At 43.5% G+C, this 20,762-nt stretch overlaps 1 protein-coding gene across 2 annotated transcripts in view; it reads left to right on the forward strand.

The window, feature by feature from the left end:
• LOC128732916 (transcription elongation factor SPT6) overlaps positions 1-20,762 on the forward strand; it is a 298,517-nt gene that overhangs the window by 121,391 nt on the left and 156,364 nt on the right. For both annotated transcript variants that reach the window (XM_053826368.1, XM_053826367.1), the window contains exon 5: positions 9,573-9,745. In XM_053826368.1, the coding sequence (XP_053682343.1) occupies positions 9,573-9,745 (173 nt within the window). The remainder of the gene's footprint in view (positions 1-9,572; positions 9,746-20,762) is intronic.

Raw genomic sequence — 20,762 nt, forward strand, 5'->3', positions numbered from 1 at the left:
AGGTTTCGTCATTAAAGTTTTCTTGAATAAATTTCATCAATCATTTTTAAATATCTTTTGACCAGCAGAACCAATCCTTATGAAATTTGACAAATTCATTTGCAGTGTTGAGACCTCTCGTTTAATACTAAAACAATTGAAACTAGATAAATTATCTTGGTTAAAATCGTTATAAAGTATTGTAAATTTTAACGTGTAACTTCAATTGCTCATAACTTTCAAACTTGGACTTTTACCAATCAAAAAACAATTCAACAGTGATCTATCCGGCTATATTGCCTTTCAAATGAGACTAATAGCGCATAAATCGGCTTTACCATCTCTGAGAAACAGGCGATAATTATTACCTTGTCAAAACACGTTTTTAAGCATTACTTTTAAACTACTTGTTTGTTTCCAATAAAACTTCCTGAAAATTTTTTTGATAGCAAGAGCTTTCATTTGGTACTAAGATCATTGAAATTGGTTGTATGGTTCCGGAGAAAATTGTGCCACATAGTTTTCACATTTTTGCTTATAACTTTTAAATGAAACATCGGACCATGAAACAATCCAATAGTGATATACTAGGCAATAATACCTTCCAAATAAGACTAATAGCGCAGAAATCGGTTCAGCCATATCCGAGAAACAGGCGATAGAAAATGAGCTGCACACACATACACACACACATACACACACACACATACACACACACACATACACACACACACATACACACACACACATACACACACACGCACAGACACACGCACAGACACACGCACAGACACACGCACACACACACACACACACACACACACACACACACACACACACACACACACACACACACACACACACACACACACACACACACACACACATACACACACACACACACACACACACACACACACACACACAGACATTGCTCAGTTCGTCGAGCTCTATCGATTGGTATATGCGACTCGGCCTCAGATCAACTTCGTGTTTTTCGACCAATTTCTAAACCTTTGTTATCTATACCTATAATAAAGGATTTCTGTCTGTCTGTCTGTCTGTTTCTGTCTGTCTGTCTGTCTGTCTCTGTCTGTCTCTGTCTGTCTGTCTGTCTCTGTCTGTCTGTCTCTGTCTGTCTGTTTGTTCCCTATGTTCCTTTTAGAATTGAAAATCCGATCCGATCGGCGTGAAAATTTGCATGTAGGGGTTTTTGGGGCCAAGGAAGGTTCTCTCGATGGCAAAAGACTCATCCCCCCACTAAGAGGGCGGATCCCATACAAATCTATGCTCATAAAAATGGATTTCTGTCTGCCCTATGTTGCTTATAGAATCGAAAACTACTGAACCGATCGGAGTGAAAATTTGTATGTATGGGTTTTTGGTGCCAGGGAAGGTTCTTATGATGGTTAGAGATCCCTCCCTCAACTAAGAGGGGGGGGCTATAGCTATCTATAGCTATAAAAATGGATTTCTGGCAGGCTGCCCGCATGTTCCTTATAGAATCGAAAACTACTGAACCGATCGGCGTGAAAAATTGCATATAGGGGTTTTTAGGGCCAGGGAAGGTTCTTATGATGGTTAGAGACCCCTGCCCCCACTAAGAGGGGGGGGGGGGCTCCCATACAAATGAAATACAAATTTCCTCATAACTCCAGAACTAATCAAGCAAATGGAACCAAATATAGCATGTGGGTGTTTTTGCAGGCAATTTTTTTTTCTATGGTGGATTGAGACCCCTCCCCTCTTTGGGAGGGGAATTATGACCCCTCTCCCTTTCAAGAAGGGGGGCTTTCCATACAAATGAAATACAAATTTCCTCATAACTCGATAACCAATCAAGCAAATGGAACAAAATTTGACATGTGGGTGTTTTTGGAGACAAGAATTTATTCTATGATGAATTAGGACCCCTTACTTTTTTTAGGAGGGGGGGCTCCCATACAAATGGAAAACAAATTTCCTCATAACTCGAGAACTAATCAAGCAAATTGAACCAAATTTAGCATGTGGATGTTTTTGTAGGCAATTTTTTTTTCTATGGTGAATTGAAACCTCTCCCTACTTTAGGAGGGGGGGCTCCGACACAAGTTTTATTTTATTTTATTTTGATATAAGATACATCATCTGACTTAATAGTAGTCTTAATGATAAATAGCACGTGCACTATGCAACTAACAGTACAAACAATATGAAAACATACAAAGAACATAGTTAACTACGAAGCCGTTGTTTGAACGTTGTTACGGTTAAGTTAAAATCAAATAGAGTAAGGAGGGGTAAAAGTGCGATGCGGGTAAAAGTGCGATTCAATGATTTATCGGTGCAGATTCCGAGTAAATTTTCTACATTGGCATGGATGGGTGCTACTTTGACAGCTTGAATCTAACGTAAACTTTGGTTGCTTACGAATCATAGCTGCTGAGTTATGCGCAAATGTTATTTTAGGGCGGTTTTGATGTAATTTTTCGTTATACGGCAAATACGATATCAACAGGAGGTTATTACTTCTTGAAAATTTGTAGCAGTGTTTTACATCACTCACATATCTGTTTTGAAAATACGGCGAAAATAATTTACAAAATATATTTCGCTTTTCCGTAATTCTATCTAACCCCGTCAAGCGCCTAGCGGGGTAAAAGTTCGATTCACGGACGGGGCAAAAGTGCGATTCACGGACGAGTCAAAAATGTATAGCTAATTATATACTGCTTTAGGCACTATATTACAGATACTAGAAATGAAAGATCTGCAGAAAACTGTGTGCTCTACAGATGTTGGCCAAAGAAAAACAATGTGTTTCCGCTGTTGAAACAAAAAACAAACGTTTGGAAAAGTTTCGATCTAGCGGAGGCTGCAATACACCACTGCAAAATAGAAAAGGTACAAATTGAGAATATTCCTTACCGAAACGTAACGCAGATTGAAGATAATATGGTTTTGTTAGCTACTGCTGGGCCAATTTCATGGATTCGAGCTTCGAACTTTTGCCCCGCTAGTGGGGTAAAAGTGCGAATCTGCACTTGATCAGAAGAAAGAAGAATTTATTTTGCAAAACACTATTACGGCAGATGATTTATAGTTGAATGTGAAGACATTGAGTTACTGCATCACTATAAAATATATTGTGTTGTTGTCCTTCTTTATATCTCACGAAAATTAATGACAACTTCAAACATCGCACTTATGCCCCGCCCTACTCTATATCGGCTACGGCATTAAAACTTGCCGACATGAAGCGGATGGGGTCATGTTGCCCGTACGTTGCATTCCGCTGAGGTAATAACAGCAGATTTCTGGGTCGCAGGGTTCTTTCCGGTGCAAACATATTAGGCTGCTGTAAAATATTCGGAGCATCGATCTCGCCAAACAGAATTTTTCCCACAAAAACAGCTTGAGCTTCGAACCGCCTTCGCTCCAAAGTCTGCATTTCAAGAAGCTGGCAGCGCTCTACATACGGTGCTAGCTGATGATGATTCCGCCATGGAAGGAATCGTAAAGCATAACGTACGAATTTTCGCTGAACCGCTTCAATTCTTACTATCCAGTTAGCATTGAATGGGCACCAAACAACCGAGTTGGTCTCAAGGACGGAACGCACCAGGGAGTAGTAAAGTGATCGGAGGCACATGGGATCACGGAATTCTTTAGCTATTTTAAATATAAATCCAAGCTGTCGATTTGCAAATTTCCTCATAACTCGAGAATTAATTAATCAAATGGAACCATATTTGGCATGTGGGTGTTTTTGGAGGCATGAATTTTTCTATGATGAATTAGGACCCCTTACTTTTTTAGGAGGGGGGGCTTCCATACACATGAAATACAAATTTCCTCATAACTCGAGAACTTATCAAGCAAATGGAACAAAATATGAAATGTGGGTGTTTTTGGAGACAAGGATGTTTTCTATGGTGAATTGAATTCTCTCCCCGCTTCAGGAGGGGGCGCCCCTATACAAATTAAATACAAATTACCTCATAACTCGAGAACTAATTAATCAAATAGAACCATATTTGGCATGTGGATGTTTTTGGAGGCATGAATTTTTTCTATGATGAATTAGGACCCCTCTCCCTTTTTACGAGGGGGGCTTCCATACAAATGAAATACAAATATCCTCATAACTCGAGAAGTAATCAAGCAAATGGAACCAAAGTTGGCATGTGGGGGGTTTTGGAGGCAGGAATTTTTTTGATGATAGTTTGAGACCCCTCACCCCTGTGGTAGGAGGATAAGGACTCTCATACAAATAAAACAGAAATTTTTGCGTAACTCAAAAACTAATCGAACTCGAGAAATTCTAGACTCTTTCATAAAACATTAATCAATAACAAGACCACCAAAAACTATCAATAGTAACATTAGATAATTCAGCGCGAGACGGCCACAGGCCGCGAGTGTTGCCGGCGACCTGCCGTCGGAAGCTCCGGTCACTTCAGGGGGCAGCCCCCCGTAGAGATCACCTCTATCTAGGTTTATTTATTTTCCTAGATCTACTGACCTCTATTACTTTTCTTCAGTTGGGTCACCCCTGCGAAATGGTCTTTCTACGGAAAGATTTTCCGTGAAATGGTACATCCCGCGTACGGTTTTTTGCGAAACTCTATATTCCGCGTTATGGTCAACCGAGAATTGGTGTTCCGCAAAATGGTATTCGGCGAAATGGTTTGTAATGATGGCGAATATTTAAATGCTATCCGCTTTATTTTATCAGGCTAAGCAATGGGGGAGTTGTTTTCTACTTTACTGTGAGGAAAATTTGTATATTAAAACACCCATGAACTCCCTAGAAACTTGCAAAACTCAAAATTGTGACAAAAGTCATCCGAGATTCACGATTTATGTACAACACAGTTTAATTTGTGGCAATACGAAGTTTGTCGGGTCAGCTAGTCATATATATTTCTTTCGTACCACGGTTTGTTTGTTAAAAATATTGAAAAAATAACAAATACTGTTCGTTGGAGTATTTTTGATGTGTGTAATCAATACTGAAAATTTAACACTTTGCACCAATATCAATAAAAACAAGACTGTTTCCTAGGACAACTTTAGCCGTTGCATCAAAGGTTGGTGTGAGTGTTCAAGGATTAATATCTTTTGACCGGCAAAACCAATTCTTCTGAAATTTTGCAGATATATTTGCAGCAATTAAACCTCTAATTTGATGTCAAACTAATTTAAACTAGATACATTATCTAAGACGAAATCGTTAAAAAAATTGTAAATTTTAGTGTGTAGAATACGATTTCTCATAACTTTTGAATTAAACGTCCAATCAAAAAACAAATCAATAGTGATCTATAAGGCTATGTTACCTTTCAAATGAGACTAATAGCGCATAAATCGGTTTAGCCATCTCTGAAAAACAGGCGATCATTTGTACCTACTGTGTTACCTGACTCACTGCGAATATGCGTTGTGTTCGCGGGATCGTGTTGGTTCGAAAGGTTTCGAAAAATATCGCCTTTGTATCGAAAATATCGTTAATATTGATCACTAAAAATAACGTACCTAAACGTTATTACAGATGCTGCCGAAACGAAAGTTAAGTTTGCCACTGCGGAAATATCGTATAATCGTTCTTTTACACGCACACAACTGTTTTGCCTGACTCACTGCGAATATACGTGTTATTGAAATAAAACGTAACCATACGTTTTATTCGTTTATAACGCATATGTAGCTAGTATCGATAACAAACGATTTTTTATAAGTTGTGCTTTTGTTATTGCATTTAACTTGTAAAAAGATGCATAAATAACAATTCAGTTTCACAATACAATTATTGCGTACTACTGGCACTTGAAATATAACGTTTAAGTACGTTATTTTTAGTGATCAAAATTAACGATATTTTCAATACAAGGGCGATATTTTTCGAAACCTTTCGAACCAACACGATCCCGCGAACACAACGCATATTCGCAGTGAGTCAGGTAACATAGTAGTTTCGAAAGTAGTACACTGTATAGCACGTTTCATTTGCAATACAGCGCACTACTTCCGACACTATAGGTTTAATGTACGGTACGGAAGAAAAATCGTTTGCCGTTTTTTTGGAAGTCTAAGTTAGTTCTTTTTCTTCTTCAGCAGCATAGAGCCGGGGTGGCTCGTGCTGTTTCAAGCACTCGTCTCCATTCAACTCGGTCTTGGGCCACTCGTCGCCAATTTCCTAGTCGTCTCAGAAGTCGCAAATCGCTTTCGACCTGGTCGAGCCATCGTGCACGTTGGGCCCCCCTGTTCCTGGTGCCGGTGGGGTTGTTGAAGAGGACCGTTTTCGTCGCACTGTCGTCCGGCATCCTTACGACGTGTCCGGCCCACCGTAGCCTGCTAACTTTCGCTAGATGTACGATGGGAGTCTCCCCAAGCAGTGCCTGTAGCTCGTGATTCATACGCCTCCGCCACTCTCCGCTTTCAGTTTGTACTCCGCCAAATATCGTCCGCAGCACTTTCCGCTCAAACACGGCAAGGGCGCGTATGTCCTCCGTAAGCAGCGTCACGGCTTCAAGTCCATAAAGAACTACCGGTCTAATAATGGTTTTGTACATTGTTAGCTTCGTGCGGCGGCGTATGCTTCCTGATCGTAGCGTTTTGCGAAGGGCAAAGTAGGCCCGATTTCCCGCTTGGATGCGCCGCTGGATCTCCTTACTAGTGTTGTTGTCCGCGGTCACCAGCGATCCCAAATACACGAACTCTTCTACCACTTCTAGTTCGTCGCCGTCAACGGTTACCGTCCGTGGGAGGCGCGCATTTGTTTCCTTTGAGCCTCTTCCTTTCATGTATTTGGTCTTCGACGCATTTATTTTTAGCCCAATTCTTCTAGACTCCGCTTTCAGTCTGGCGTAGATTGCCTCCGCCGTCGCAAAGTTCCTGGCAATGATATCGAAGTCATCTGCAAAGCCTAGAAGTTGGCTACTCTTGGTAAAAATCGTGCCTCTCGTTTCAATGCCCGCTCGTCGGATCACCCCCTCAAGAGCGATGTTGAACAGCATGCAGGATAGACCGTCACCTTGTCTCAACCCTCGTCGCGTCTCGAAGGGACTCGAGAGTGTCCCAGAGATGCGTACGAAACACATCACTCGATCCAATGTAGCTCTGATCAGTCGCGTCAGTTTGTCCGGAAAACCGTATTCGTGCATTATCTGCCATAGCTTGTCTCGATCGACTGTATCGTATGCTGCTTTGAAATCGATAAAGATGTGATGCGTGGGCACGTTGTACTCCCGACATTTCTGCAAGATCTGTCGGATAGTAAACATTTGGTCCGTAGTTGCGCCAGCCCCCATGAAACCCGCCTGATAATTCCCTACGAAACCTTGTGCTATCGGTGACAGCCGGCGTAACAGGATCTGGGAGAGTACCTTGTAGGCGGCGTTTACCAGCGTAATACCACGATAATTGCAGCAGTCTAGCCGATCACCCTTTTTGTAGATGGGACAAACCACTCCTTCCATCCATTCCTCCGGTAGCTTTTCCTCCTCCCAAATTCTCGAAATAACCCAGTGTAGAGCCTTTGCTAGCGTTTCCCCGCCATGTTTATAAAGCTCTGCCGGTAGGCGGTCCTTTCCAGCGGCTTTATTGGTCTTCAGCAACCTGATTTCTCGTTTGACTTCTTGGAGATCAGGTGCTAGGACATCACTATCTTCCATGGGCGCTCCTAGGTTAATTTCCGTTCCGCCTCCTTCTGCGACTTCGCCATTGAGGTGTTCATCGAAGAACTGCTTCCACCTGTCGACCACCTCGCGCTCGTTTGTAATTAGATTCCCTCCCTCGTCCCTACACATGTCAGGTTTCGGTGTGTAGCCCTTCCGAGTTTGGTTCACCTTCTCATAAAACTTGCGCGTGTCATTAGCTCGGAATAGTTGTTCTAATTCTTCACGATCTCTGTCCTCCTTTTGGCGCTTTTTTCTCCTCAGGATCGTGGTCAACTGGTTCCTAGCTCGTCGGTACTTGGCCAGGTTCTCTCTAGTGGCAATACTTAGATAATTTTTCCAAGCATTTTTTTCTCCTCCACCGCTTGTTGGCATTCCCCATCAAACCAATCATTTTGTGTACTCCGAGGCTCAATACCTAGTGCCGCGGTAGCGGCCTCTCCGATGGCCGAACGTATTCTGCCCCAACCGTCTTCGAGGTTTGAAGCACCTAACTCCTCGGAAGAAGGCAGTGCCTCATTCAGTACTCGCGCGTAGTTCTCGGCAGCTTGTGGGTTATCTAGCTGCCTGATGTTCAGCCGAGGAGGACGGCTTTGACGTGTCCGGTATACGGTGGACAGCTTTGAGCGCACATGTACTGCTACTAGGTAATGGTCAGAATCAATATCCGCACCCCGACGGGAGCGTACGTTCGTGATGTTAGAGAAGAACCGGCCCTCTATGAGAACGTGGTCAATTTGGTTCATTGTACATTGGTCAGGTGATCTCCAGGTGGCTTTGTGGATATCCTTGCGCGGGAAAAAGGTACTTCGGATCACCAGGCCTCGGGAAGCTGCGAAGTTTATACATCGTTGGCCGTTATCATTTGTGTCGGTGTGCAGGCTATGGGGTCCTACCACCGGTCTATACATTTCTTCCCTACCGACCTGGGCGTTCATATCCCCGATGACGATCTTGATGTCCCGTGACGAGCAGCTGTCGTACGTTGCCTCCAGCCTCGCGTAGAACGCTTCTTTCTCATCGTCGGGTCTACCGTCGTGCGGGCAGTGCACGTTAATGATGCTATAATTGAAGAAACGGCCCTTTATCCTCAATACACACATTCTCTCGTTGATCGCCTTCCAATCTATCACGCGATCCTGCATTCCGCCCAGCACTACAAAGCCCGTTCCCAGTTCGTTGGTAGCGCCACCGCTCTGGTAAAACTGGGCCTTTCCGCCACGGATCTTCCATACCTTCTCTCCTTTGCGACAGATTTCCTGCAGAGCTACGATGCCGAGTTTGCGGGGTTCCAGCTGTTCAATCAGCACCCGCTCGCAACCTGCGAAATTTAGCGATCTGCAGTTCCAAGTCCCGAGTCTCCATTCGTCGTCCTTATTTCGTCGCCTAGGTCGATGCCGAATATTCCGCTCCGAATATGCTTGAATGTTGTTAGTTAAGTTTAGTTTAGGTGTGTAGCCGTACTGGGGCAACACTACCGAGTCTCGCGATGGGGCTGCCATCTCATAGTGCCGAGACGCACTATACCTCCTTCCCGGTTAGTATACGACCTTAGTTTCCACCGGGGTTGGTTACCCGATCTCCGCTAGGGTTGCTCGTATTCCAGCTGGTACCACGAGGAGGTCGGGATCGGAGTTGCTGGATAAGAGGCTAACGACCACTATGGGGTCTATATTCCGCATTATCTAGCCGTTTACCAAGTCTAAGTTAGTGCTGGTGACAAAATACCTACTGTCAAACATTTCACTTTTATGTTTATTTCGAAGAAATATTTCCTATTCTATCGAAATGCTTCCTTAGCCTGTACAAAATACATAAATCACTCTACATCCAAATATCCATTTATTTTTGAGTTGTTGATTGACATCGTGGCAACAAAATCTTCTACTGAATGTTCAATAGTCATATTAAGATATATTCTATATATAATTTCAGGAAGACGAGCATCATTCTGATCGCGATGGCAATCGCAACCTTGCTTCAGCAACTGCAGATAACCATGAAGAAGAAGATGATGAAGAATCGGATGCCGATGATTTTATTGTTGACGATGATGGTGTCCCCATCAGTGACAAACGAAAAAAAAAGCGACATATATTTACAGACGCGTAAGTGTTATCGTTATCTAGATACTTTAAGTATGCTTAGTTTTCCATTAATGGTGTCAAAGTTGTCGAAATTTTTATGGTTCACTCATACGATGACAGTTAGTCATGAGATTTTGTTTAACCGTTATGTGTGCGACAAAAAAAACACCTTTAGTAGGGCGACAAGGGTACCCGGGTACCCAAAATTGATATTGTTATAACATCAACAATTTTACACGGATTTTGATGAAATAGGTGTCATTTGATTCGTTAATTTATTTAGTTTTGAATTATTTGGCCGTTTGGCCATTAAAAGACACACGGGGCCCGAAAATCCGGAATTCCGACAGAGTGTCCGCTGTGAGGTAGAGAACTGATTGTATTGCAGGAAAATCAGTCATGCGGATATAAAAACTCTAAAAATTCATACAGTGAACTATTTCATATAATGAGATGAATCAGGTTGCCCATTCCGGAGTAGGTTCCTGTGGGGTCATGGGTGGTCAGTCTAGGATAGGAGGTAAAACTGAAGAATTGAAGACTGTGAACAACAATAAAACCTAGCAATATTGATATCAAAGTTCTTGGAATTAGTTCGGTAGGTGATATTTTTTACATTTCGATGTATTTTGATTGGTTATTTCGAAAATGGTTTGCACGGGGTCACAGATGATTCGCAGGATTCGATAAACGAAGATGTTTTCAGAAGATTGTTAATGACGTCGGATCCATTAATTTCAACTTTAAGAAGACCAACAGTAAAAAAAATCAATCCGGTTGTTACCAGCAGCATACAAACTTTTACAAAAATCCCAGAACGAAAATAATTCTGCAACAGATAGCGAAACAGACGTGGACGAGGTTCTGTGAAATTATTATAAAACCCTGATAACTTACTAAAACCAGCATATATGTACGTAATTCATAATTGAAATAACCAAAATGCCCGGCCAGACCCGGCCAAAATTTTTCGGCACACTTATACTACATTCTATGGCGGTTCAAGCGATGCTAACTTTAGCTGCCAGTAGGTGCCTATTTGCGGAAAAAATTTCTTGTAAAAACGGTAAAATTTATGCCTCAAATCCATTTTAAAGCAAATAAAGCAACATATGATATATACACCTTCTAGAAAGTTACGTATTTTGATAGTATCCAAAAGTTTGTAAAACATGTCGAACCTGTTAGATGAGGTTTTGTGTACAAGAAGTTTAAAAAACTGATTTTAAGAGGGTCACGACAGAAAGTCAATTATATCTCGCAAACCATATGATGCAGATACTTAGTATCTTCGGCAAAGTTTAATGAAATTCAAAGCTCTATAACTTTGCCGAACACATCACTAATTTCTATAAAAAATTATTTTTTTCAAATTTGTTATCCCTTTAATATCCAATTATATGAAAATGTCATTAGATGCAGAATACTTTTTTATGAAACTTCTCCTAAGACACCTAAGCTCAAAAACGTCAGGAAAAGCGAGAAAAGACTTTTGGCCGCCTTTTTCCAGAATGGTCCCACTGTGCACCGCCTAGTCGTGATTCGAACATACGACTGGCGTTAAACCTGCATCGTTCCTCGAAGCTAACTGGGTGGTATTTCTCTTTAAATCCCTATAAATCCCTGATACTTCATTTGTATATTTTAACTAGCTGACTCGACACACTTCGCATTGCCACAAATTAATCTGTGCTGTACATAAATCGAAAATCTGCTGTACATCGATGACGTTTGTCACAATCTCGAGTTTTGCAAGTTTCTGAGGAGTTCAACCTTAGGTGAATTAGGTGGCAGTTACGTTACTATGAAAGCATGGGTAGTTTAACTTTAAGGAGGCATAGTACTTTTTACACCATAGTTTTGGCCTTATTTCAAATATTTTTTTTCGATAATGCGAAAGGCGAATCGATTCGGGGTTTTTGCATTGTAAACATTGTGTTTTATACTAATATTTACAGTTTTTTTACACATGGGAACCTCTTTCCCCCTTCCCTACGGCTCCTTGAACATGGTCATTCGAAAAAAACATGAATTGCGGTACCATGGATGAAAGTACATTAAATTATCTTGTGTTTGACCCATCCTTTTTTAAAATTCGAACGCATAATAAAATGGCGGACGTTCAAACATATAGTCAGTTTTTTAGCCGAAAAATTGACTTCAAACTTTTCTAAAAAATACATAAATTGCAATATCGAAAAAAGGAAGGGTCAAAGACAAGACAATTTTATAAGCTTTGAAACAAATAAAAGAAGCTAGAGAATCGCTTGAGCCGTTCTTGAGATATTTATGGTACCGACTTTGAAAACCTGGTTCCGAGAAAAACGGCACTGAAGTTTTTATGCGCTGTGCAATCGTTCCAGATATGCGCGGTACAAATAGTTGTACCTTTGTCATTTTTTGGAATTCATCGAAACGGCTACAAACACATATGCTAAAAATGTTAATCTTTTGATATAAACAATAAAAAATACAATAAAACAATAAAAAATTAGAATTGAAAAAGTACTATTTTCAATTTTTCCTCACAGTAAAGTAGGAAACAACTCCCCTCATTGTTTAGCCAGATAAAATAAAGCGGATGGCATTTCAATATTCCCCATGATTGTATAACATTTCGCCGAATGTCATTTTGCGAGAAACAAATTCTCGGTTGATCATAACGCGGAATATAGTGTTTCGCGGAATAACATTTCGCAAAAAACCTTATGCGGAATGTACCATTTCGCAGAGGTGATCCTCTCCTTACTCGCTGTCGCTCGTTCGGACCCAACTGAAGGAAAATAATAGAGGTCAGTAGACCTAGAAAAACAAATAAACCTAGACAGAGGGGAGTTCTGCGGGGGGCTATCCCCCGCAGTGACCGGTATTTCTGACGGCGGGTCGCCGGCAGCACTCGCTACCTACAGCCATTTCGTCCTAAATCATCTAGAGTTTTGGTAGTTTTGTTATTGACTAATGTTTTATGGAAGAGTTTACAATTTCTCGAGTTCGATTAGTTTTTGAGTTAAGTAAAAATTCCTGCCTTATTTGTTTGAGAGTCCCCCTACCACAGTGGTGAGGGATCTCAAACCATCGTAAAATAAATTCCTGCCTCCAAAATCCCCCACATGCCAAATTTGATTCCATTTTCTTGATTAGTTCCCGAGTTATGAGAAAATTTGTATTTTATTTGTATAGGAGCCCTCTCATTTAGAGGGCGGAGGGGTACACCATAGAAGCAATTACTGCATCTAAAAATGGTCACATGCTAAATTTGATATCATTTACTTGATTAGTTCATTAGCATTTGCATTTATTATCCGATAGCGTAAGGCAAGCCTTTTTTATCTGCTATCTCTAGAGATGCCAATACCGAGGGGGTATTTCGAAAACCGGTTTTTCGGTATTGATAAATTCAATACCGGTAAAACCGGTAAAAATCCGGTAAAAGCCAATACTAGAAAAATAAATTAAAAAATTGTAAAATTTGTAGAAAATGTTTCCATTAATCAATGGTACTCAATTTTTTGGAACAGCTAATTGACTAGCTCTCTTAAAAAGTAATAAGTATGGAAAAAGTGGTTATCGTGTCAACTATAAAACGAGACAGGCTTTACTGGGAAACTGCATACAATTTAAGTAATACCAAAATATATGGTCTTGTGGTCCAAATTGACAGCTTATTTTCCTACTAATTTTATTAAAGCCCTGTTCTTGCGGAAACATCTGTGATACGGGGTGCCGGGTAATTGAAATATTTACAGGTTTTTCGAATTATTTTGAGTGACATAGAGCATTAGTGAATTATGAGACACGCATTTTAAGGCGGAGAATAAATAATTGGTCAGGAACTGAACATGGTCGGAAAAAACTGCATTACATAGCTCGTTTCACGCGGCTCGCAGTATGAATGGTTCTTACAAGTCAGTCTACGCTTACAGCGATGCAATCTTTGATAGTGGTTTCAGGAAACAATCATACTGTCTATCCGTTGAGGATTGCCTACAACGAGTCAATAACCGAACTCCTCTTCCGTGATATGCTATAGCATTTTTTAAAGCAATCCGTAATTTTTCACTGAAGATTTTATGAAGAGCTACAATGTATATTGCACATTTTTACTGTTGCGCAATATTCTTAATTGTATTCTTAATTCTCAATCTATCTTTAAATTTAGATCTATCTTTAGATTTAGATAAATATTTTCCGTTTGTTAAAATTATATAATTGAGCTGTTATTTTCAGAACCTCGAATCTTTGAATTGAATTCGCGCTATACGTTAACAATCTGAACGGCAATGGAAGCTTCTTGAGTTATTTTTTCATTAAATTTACCATGTAAAAAATACCGAAAATACCGGTTTTTGATCACGTAAAAACCGGTATTTCGGTATTGAAAAATAACACGGTAATACCGGTAAAACCGGTTTCGGTAAAACCGGTAAAGCATCCCTAGCTATCTCCGATCTTACTAAGTCAGTTTTGTACAGTCTTCTTTTATAACTAATACTAACAAACTAATTTGTAGTACTAATGTCGGTTCCAATCATCTAGTGAGCCCCTCTTAAAAAATGCTTCTGACGGTATTCGCTTCAATGATCTAGGAAGAATGCTCCAATTAACAAACCCAAATACAAACAGCGAGTTAGAGTAACCAGAGATTGTGTGCGCTGGAACTACCAAATTTTGATGCCGTTGTCCTCGAAGAAAAGTTAACTTCTGGTAAAGCGGTGCAGGATACTGCGAGGTGATCAGCTTGTGTAAAAACAGACACGAACGATGAATGAAAAACCGGTCCAAAGGACATCCGAGGAGGTTTCGTTGTAGATGGGTGACGGAAGAGTAGCGATTCAAACCGTATACATTTCGAACACAACTGTTCAATGCGACGTGCAGTTTATTCATGGCAGCAGCGCTTGGTTTTACATGCACTACATCACCGAAAAGTATGTGCGTTGAATAATTTCATCTTGGTAGCGGTCGGTGCTACAGCAGCGATTCAACGCAACGTTCGTAGAGCAGCATAAATTAGAGGGGGTGGAGTCTCTAACCGTCATAAGAACCTTCCCCGGCCCCAAAAACCCCTGCATGCAAATTTTCACGCCGATCAGTTCAGTATTTTCCGAGTCTATAAGGAACATACGAACAGGCAGTCAGAAATTCATTTTATAGGTATAGATTCATACCTTCTCATTATAGTTTTTTTAACCGATTTTTTACACTTGCGACAAAGTCGCGGAATTTCTCCGACCTCGGACAAAGATACATGAAGAAGATGTGATTTATCAAAATTGAAGATACATTATCCATTGTTGAAAAAAAAAACCCGAATTAATCCACCTAGCGGCGTGACCTAGCCTTTCTACTGCCACAATAATTACTATTTAATTTCTCAGGAACATCTAATTAACTTGACTATATTTTTAAATATCCGTTCTGTATTCCTCAAAATCTTTATTTGCCAGTCAAATTCACAACGTATTGCGTACAATAATTATATTTTCTTTCTTTGGGTGCAGAAATACTTGTAAGCGTCATTTATGTTACTTGATGAACACCTTATTTAGTTTTATAATATTTACGTGATTTATAGAAACATAATGTAAACACAAAAGATAATTTTTGCAGACTTGAATGAATATATATATAACATTAGAAATTACCCCTCAAACGGGTCTACAGACGACCTTAACCTTCGGGTTTTAGAGCCGCATACGAAACTTGTTTTGAATTGACAATATGAAATATGTGTTCATAGCAGATGTTTTGATATTTGGATATTAATATCATGCGTTCAAAAGTTAACATCTTTGAAAAACAAGAGTTCAAAAAAATTATTATTATATTTCGCTTTTGAAGAAAAAGGACATCTACAACTGATCTCAAAATTTTACTATTAGTTTGCTTGGCTTCAATTTTGCAATATATCTGAATTAGAAAAAATAACTGAATAGAGCATTAGATATTTTTTTTTTTTTTTTTTTTTTTTTACGAGTTGGGAAATCTGCTGAGCGCCTTAGAAGATACGGTACTATCAGACACCTGAGAAGATACTTCAGGGAGTGGGGTTTAGGTATCCCGACCCCCCTAATGGAGCGTGAGGATCCCGACCCACTAAAACCCTACTCGAGTCTCCAGCCTCAATCCCCCCTGGCACCACCTTATCGGTATTACTTCAGGGAGGGGCTATTGTGCTTAATGCACTCGCTTAGATAACTACTGGACTATGGTAGTTAGGCTGTTTATTCGCCGTTGATCGGCTCTCCAGTGGTTTTGTAGCTCGAGTACAATCTGGGTAGCAGCCGCATTGACCGCTCCCCAGATGTCCGAGCTGGAACACATCTTTTGGACTAAGTTATCCGGGGTAGTGTCCTGTCCGCTCACTGCCATCATGCTGCTTCTCGCGCCCGCGAGACGAGGGCATATGAAGAAAGCATGTTCTGCCGTTTCCTCAACATCCACGCATTCGGGACACGCGGGGGACTCCGCATGCCCAAACTTATGCAGATACTGTCTGAAGCAACCATGCCCTGACAGAATCTGTGTCAGGTGGAAGTTGACTTCGCCGTGGCGCCTGTTGACCCACCCAGATAGTTCCGGGATAAGTCGGTGTGTCCACCGACCTTTTGTGGAATTAGACCATGCCCGCTGCCATGTGGTCATCGAGGCCGATCTTGTGGTACTCCGTATGCCTCTAGTTCCTCGTTGGTTGAAGCACTCTACGTCTTCGCTGATGATAATGCCAATAGGCATCATACCTGCTAGGACGCAGATTGCGTCATGTGAAACTGTGCGATACGCACTCGCCACTCTCAAGCACATGAGACGATAGGTGCTTTCCAGCTTGGCTAGATAACTTTTGGTACCTAACGCCGATGACCACACCGGCCCGCCATACCTGAGTATGGACTGGACCACGTTGGCTAATAGCCTTCGCTTGCTGCCATATACCGCAGAGCTATTAGACATCATACGAGACAATGCCGAAATAGCTGTGGAAGCCTTCTTGCAGGCATAGTCGACGTGGCTCCCGAACTTGAGCTTGTCGTCGACTATGACTCCCAGAAGTTTTAAGGACCGCGTTGACGAAATAGTGCAGTCCCCGACGCTGATCTTTGCTTGCTGTACCGACTTGCGGTTGTTCACCACGATAACCTCCGTTTTATGATGCGCTAGCTCCAGTTTCCTGGATCGCATCCAATCTTCAACAATGCTTATAGAGTGGGCAGCCGTCAACTCAACCTCTCTGATAGATTCACCGTAGACTTCCAGGGTGATGTCATCCGCAAAGCCGACAATCACCACCCCTACCGGGAACTTTAGCTTCAACACCTCGTCATACATGACGTTCCACAACACCGGGCCCAGTATGGAACCTTGCGGAACCCCTGCGGTGATTGGAACGCACTTCTGACCCTCCTCCGTGTTGTAGCATAGCACACGATTCTGGAAATAATTTTCCAGGATCCTGTACAGCGACACCGGCACTTGGACGTTCCGAAGCGAGTTGGCTATGGAGTCCCAGCTAGCGCTATTAAACGCATTTCTCACGTCGAGCGTGACAACTGCGCAATAACGAATACCTGTCCTCTTGGGCTGGATTGCCACCTCGGCTGTCTTAGTGACAGACAAGATGGCATCCACCGTAGATTTGCCTTTTCGGAAGCCGAATTGGTTCCTTGACAGACCGTTTGTACCCTCAGTGTACTGTACGAGTCTGTTAAGGATAACCCTTTCCAGCAACTTGCCGGCAGTATCGAGCAGACAGATCGGCCTATATGACGAGGGGATACCCGGAGGTTTTCCCGGCTTCGGCAATAGGACCAGATTCTGTCGTTTCCATCTGTCCGGGAAGTTGCCAGCTTCCAGGCATCTACTCATTACTGCCCCGAATAATTCGGAAGCCTCCAGAATAGCCGCTTTAAGGGCCATATTCGGGATTCCGTCTGGTCCCGGCGCCTTGCTCACCTTTAGGGATTTAGCGATCTCAATGAGTTCCTCGTTCGTAACCGTTACTTCCTCCCCGACCTCTAAACCACCGTCGCCCACGTTACTTTGGGTGTTCGGCCCGGAGACCGACCATCCTACGCTATGGTCTGAGATACTGGAACGTCGGCCGTGGGACGACTCAGCGGCCTGAGGCCAGGGCCTTGGCTCGTGGCGCGGAAAGAGGCCCTCAATGATCCGCTCCAGCATCTCTGGCGATCTCTCTGCGGGTGCCATCCCGCCCTTGGCCTTTGCCATTACGATCCTGTAGGCATCACCCCACGGGTTCGCATTGGCACTGGCACATAACCTTTCAAAGCAGGCTCGCTTGCTAGCTATTATCCCACTCTTAAGCGTTGCGCGTGCAGCAACTAGTGCTACTCGACATTCTGCTCTGCCCTCGTCCGAACGAGCTCTTTGCATAATTCTCCTTGCACGAAAGCAGGCTCCGTGGAGTTCCGCAATTTCTTCTGTCCACCAGTAAACCGGTGACCTACCATACCTAGGTCGGCTTTTCCTAGGCATGGTGGCGTCACACGCTCGCGACAGCACCTCAACCAAATGATCAGCGTTCGGATCGGGCATATCGCGATCACCGCACTCTCTTCGGATCGCTTCCACAAATACTTCAGGATCGAAGTATGATGTCTTCCACCCACGGGTGGTTGGAGTGTTGGCTCTACCCGCCGCCTGCCGCCTCGTTATCTGACCAACACCATAGCGGACCGCCTGATGGTCACTGTGAGTGTAGCCATTGTCTACCCTCCAGTCTCCTATCAGACCAGGGCTGCCGAATGTCACGTCGATAATAGACTCTGCACCATTCCTGCTGAAGGTACTTGTGGTGCCGACGTTGGCCAGGTCTACGTTGAGCTTTGCCAGAGCCTCAAGCAGAATCCGACCCCTATGGTTCGTGCGACGACTTCCCCACTCAACCGCCCAAGCGTTAAAGTCGCCCGCCACAACCACCGGCCTTAGACCAGTCAGCGCAACTGATACTTGGTTTACCATCCGCGTAAACTGCTCGATCGACCAACTCGGCGGAGCATAACAGCTGCAGTAGAACACTCCACCCACTTTGGCAACCGCAAATCCCTCGTCTGCAGTTGACACAACCTCTTGAACCGAGAACCTGCTTGTCGTCCATATAGCCGCCAACCCGGACCTATCCGAGACCCAGTTACCGTTTCCGGCAGGGATGCGGTATGGATCCGAGATGATGGCAATGTCCGTCGACGACTCAGTAACTGCTTGGTATAACAGCTGCTAGGTCGCGTGGCAGTGGTTCAAGTTTAGTTGCGTTACCTGCACTACGCCCGTGTTTTAGTCGCAGGCGCGCCTGCCGGGCACTTTGAGCCTCCTGTTGTGTGCTTAGCGTCCCGTTGGCCTGTACATATCAGGCACTTTGGCGGCGCCGAACAGTCCCTCGCTATATGGCCCGCACCGCCACATCTTCTACACAGGTGGCTTCTGTCAGGCCCCTTACAGCTCCAGGACTTGTGCCCACGCTCAAAGCACCGGAAGCAAGCCTCCGGCTGCTGTAACACGCTCAGTGGGCATACGGACCATCCCACCTTCAGCTTGGCCGCCTTCAGGGCTGTATTCCCGTCTACCAGTGGAAGTCTTATTGTAGCTACCTGGGTTCCCGCCGGTCCCTTGCGCAGACGAACTGCTTCGGTAGTCACCGCCACGTTACATTGCTCCTTGAGAGCTCGTGTCAGTTCGACCGCTTCAGTGATCTCGTCCAGGTTTTTAAGCTGGAGAGTCAGCTCAGGCGTCAGTGCGCGAATCTGTATGCCATCACCAAGGACCTTTTCTGCCAGCACTTTGTAGGCAGAACCCTTCTCAGTGGCATCCTTTTTGAGCTCAAGGATCATGTCGCCGGTGCGGGAGCGGCGGATACTCCGCACATCCGCGCCAAGACCCTTCAGCTGCTCATCCCCTCTCATGGCCTTCAAAACTTCTGCATAGCTCAGCCCCTCAGTTTTGAGGATAAGGGCATCGCCTTTGCTCCTCTTTTTTCTGGCCACTTTCGGTGGAGATCGGTCCTCCTCTTTCTTCCTGGCCTTCTTCTTTTTCACTGTTTCCCACTGATTGTCGGGAGCTAACTGCGTCTTATTACCCTCGGAGGGTTTCACAGTTTGCTTGCGATCCTCAGCGATCAAGCGCTTCTTCGGGCCCGTGGGGGTTTGTTCCCCTGGGGACTGCCTTGCACGTTTAGTCGATATCTTGTCACTGGACTGCTCCGTAGTCACAAGGGCTACGGTGTGGTCAGTCGTTGACAGGCAGGCATCCGTTTGTACAGACCTCGATACAAACGCCTTTTCTATCACTTTTACTCGCGCTTCGAGTTCGCCGTGTTCCTTCGTCGCAGCACGGATGGTGCCCCGAAGCATGAGCAGGCTTTGTTTCAGGTCCTTCGCTAGGGTGCTGCGGCCTGCTACAAACTCGATAATGGCATCGAGCTGATGAGACGCCGCTACCACTCTCGGTAGCGTGTCTCTCTTTCCTTCCACTGCTTTTATTAGCGACGGGCCATTCATCGCTGCGTCCGGCGTAGATGCAGTTGGAGCGACAGGTATGCCGCTTCCCTTTCCGCTTACGCTGGCGCTTCTGCTCGTATCCATCGGCGGAGATCGCTGGATACCACCTCTTGCGAACGGATTATCTAATCCGTCCGCGCTCACTGAAGTAAAGTTTTTTTTGATTTTGATTATTCATATAGAATCCCACGAGTTGAGGGGAAAGAAGAGTCCGCCGCATCAGAGCCCCTCATGATGCGGTAAGGGCTGATTACTGTGGAGGGCGCTCTGGTACTCCACAGGCTCCGTTTGAGGCTGGGTATTTATAGAACCCCCCCCCCACCATTCATCCCTCGGCACGGGTCGCATGACACCTTGGATTAGGGGTTTATCCATTCTTGTTTTTACTTTTAGCCATGGATAACAGCTATTCACCCAAGCAACAATGTGAGTTTTATTGTATTCTTATGGTGGTCTTGAAGACTAATTTTGGTCTTAAATGCCATCATAAGAGTGTAATAAAACCCAAATTGTTACTTGGGCAACCA

Source organism: Sabethes cyaneus, chromosome 1, assembly GCF_943734655.1.
Source record: "Sabethes cyaneus chromosome 1, idSabCyanKW18_F2, whole genome shotgun sequence".
Taxonomy (NCBI): Eukaryota; Metazoa; Arthropoda; class Insecta; order Diptera; family Culicidae; genus Sabethes; species Sabethes cyaneus.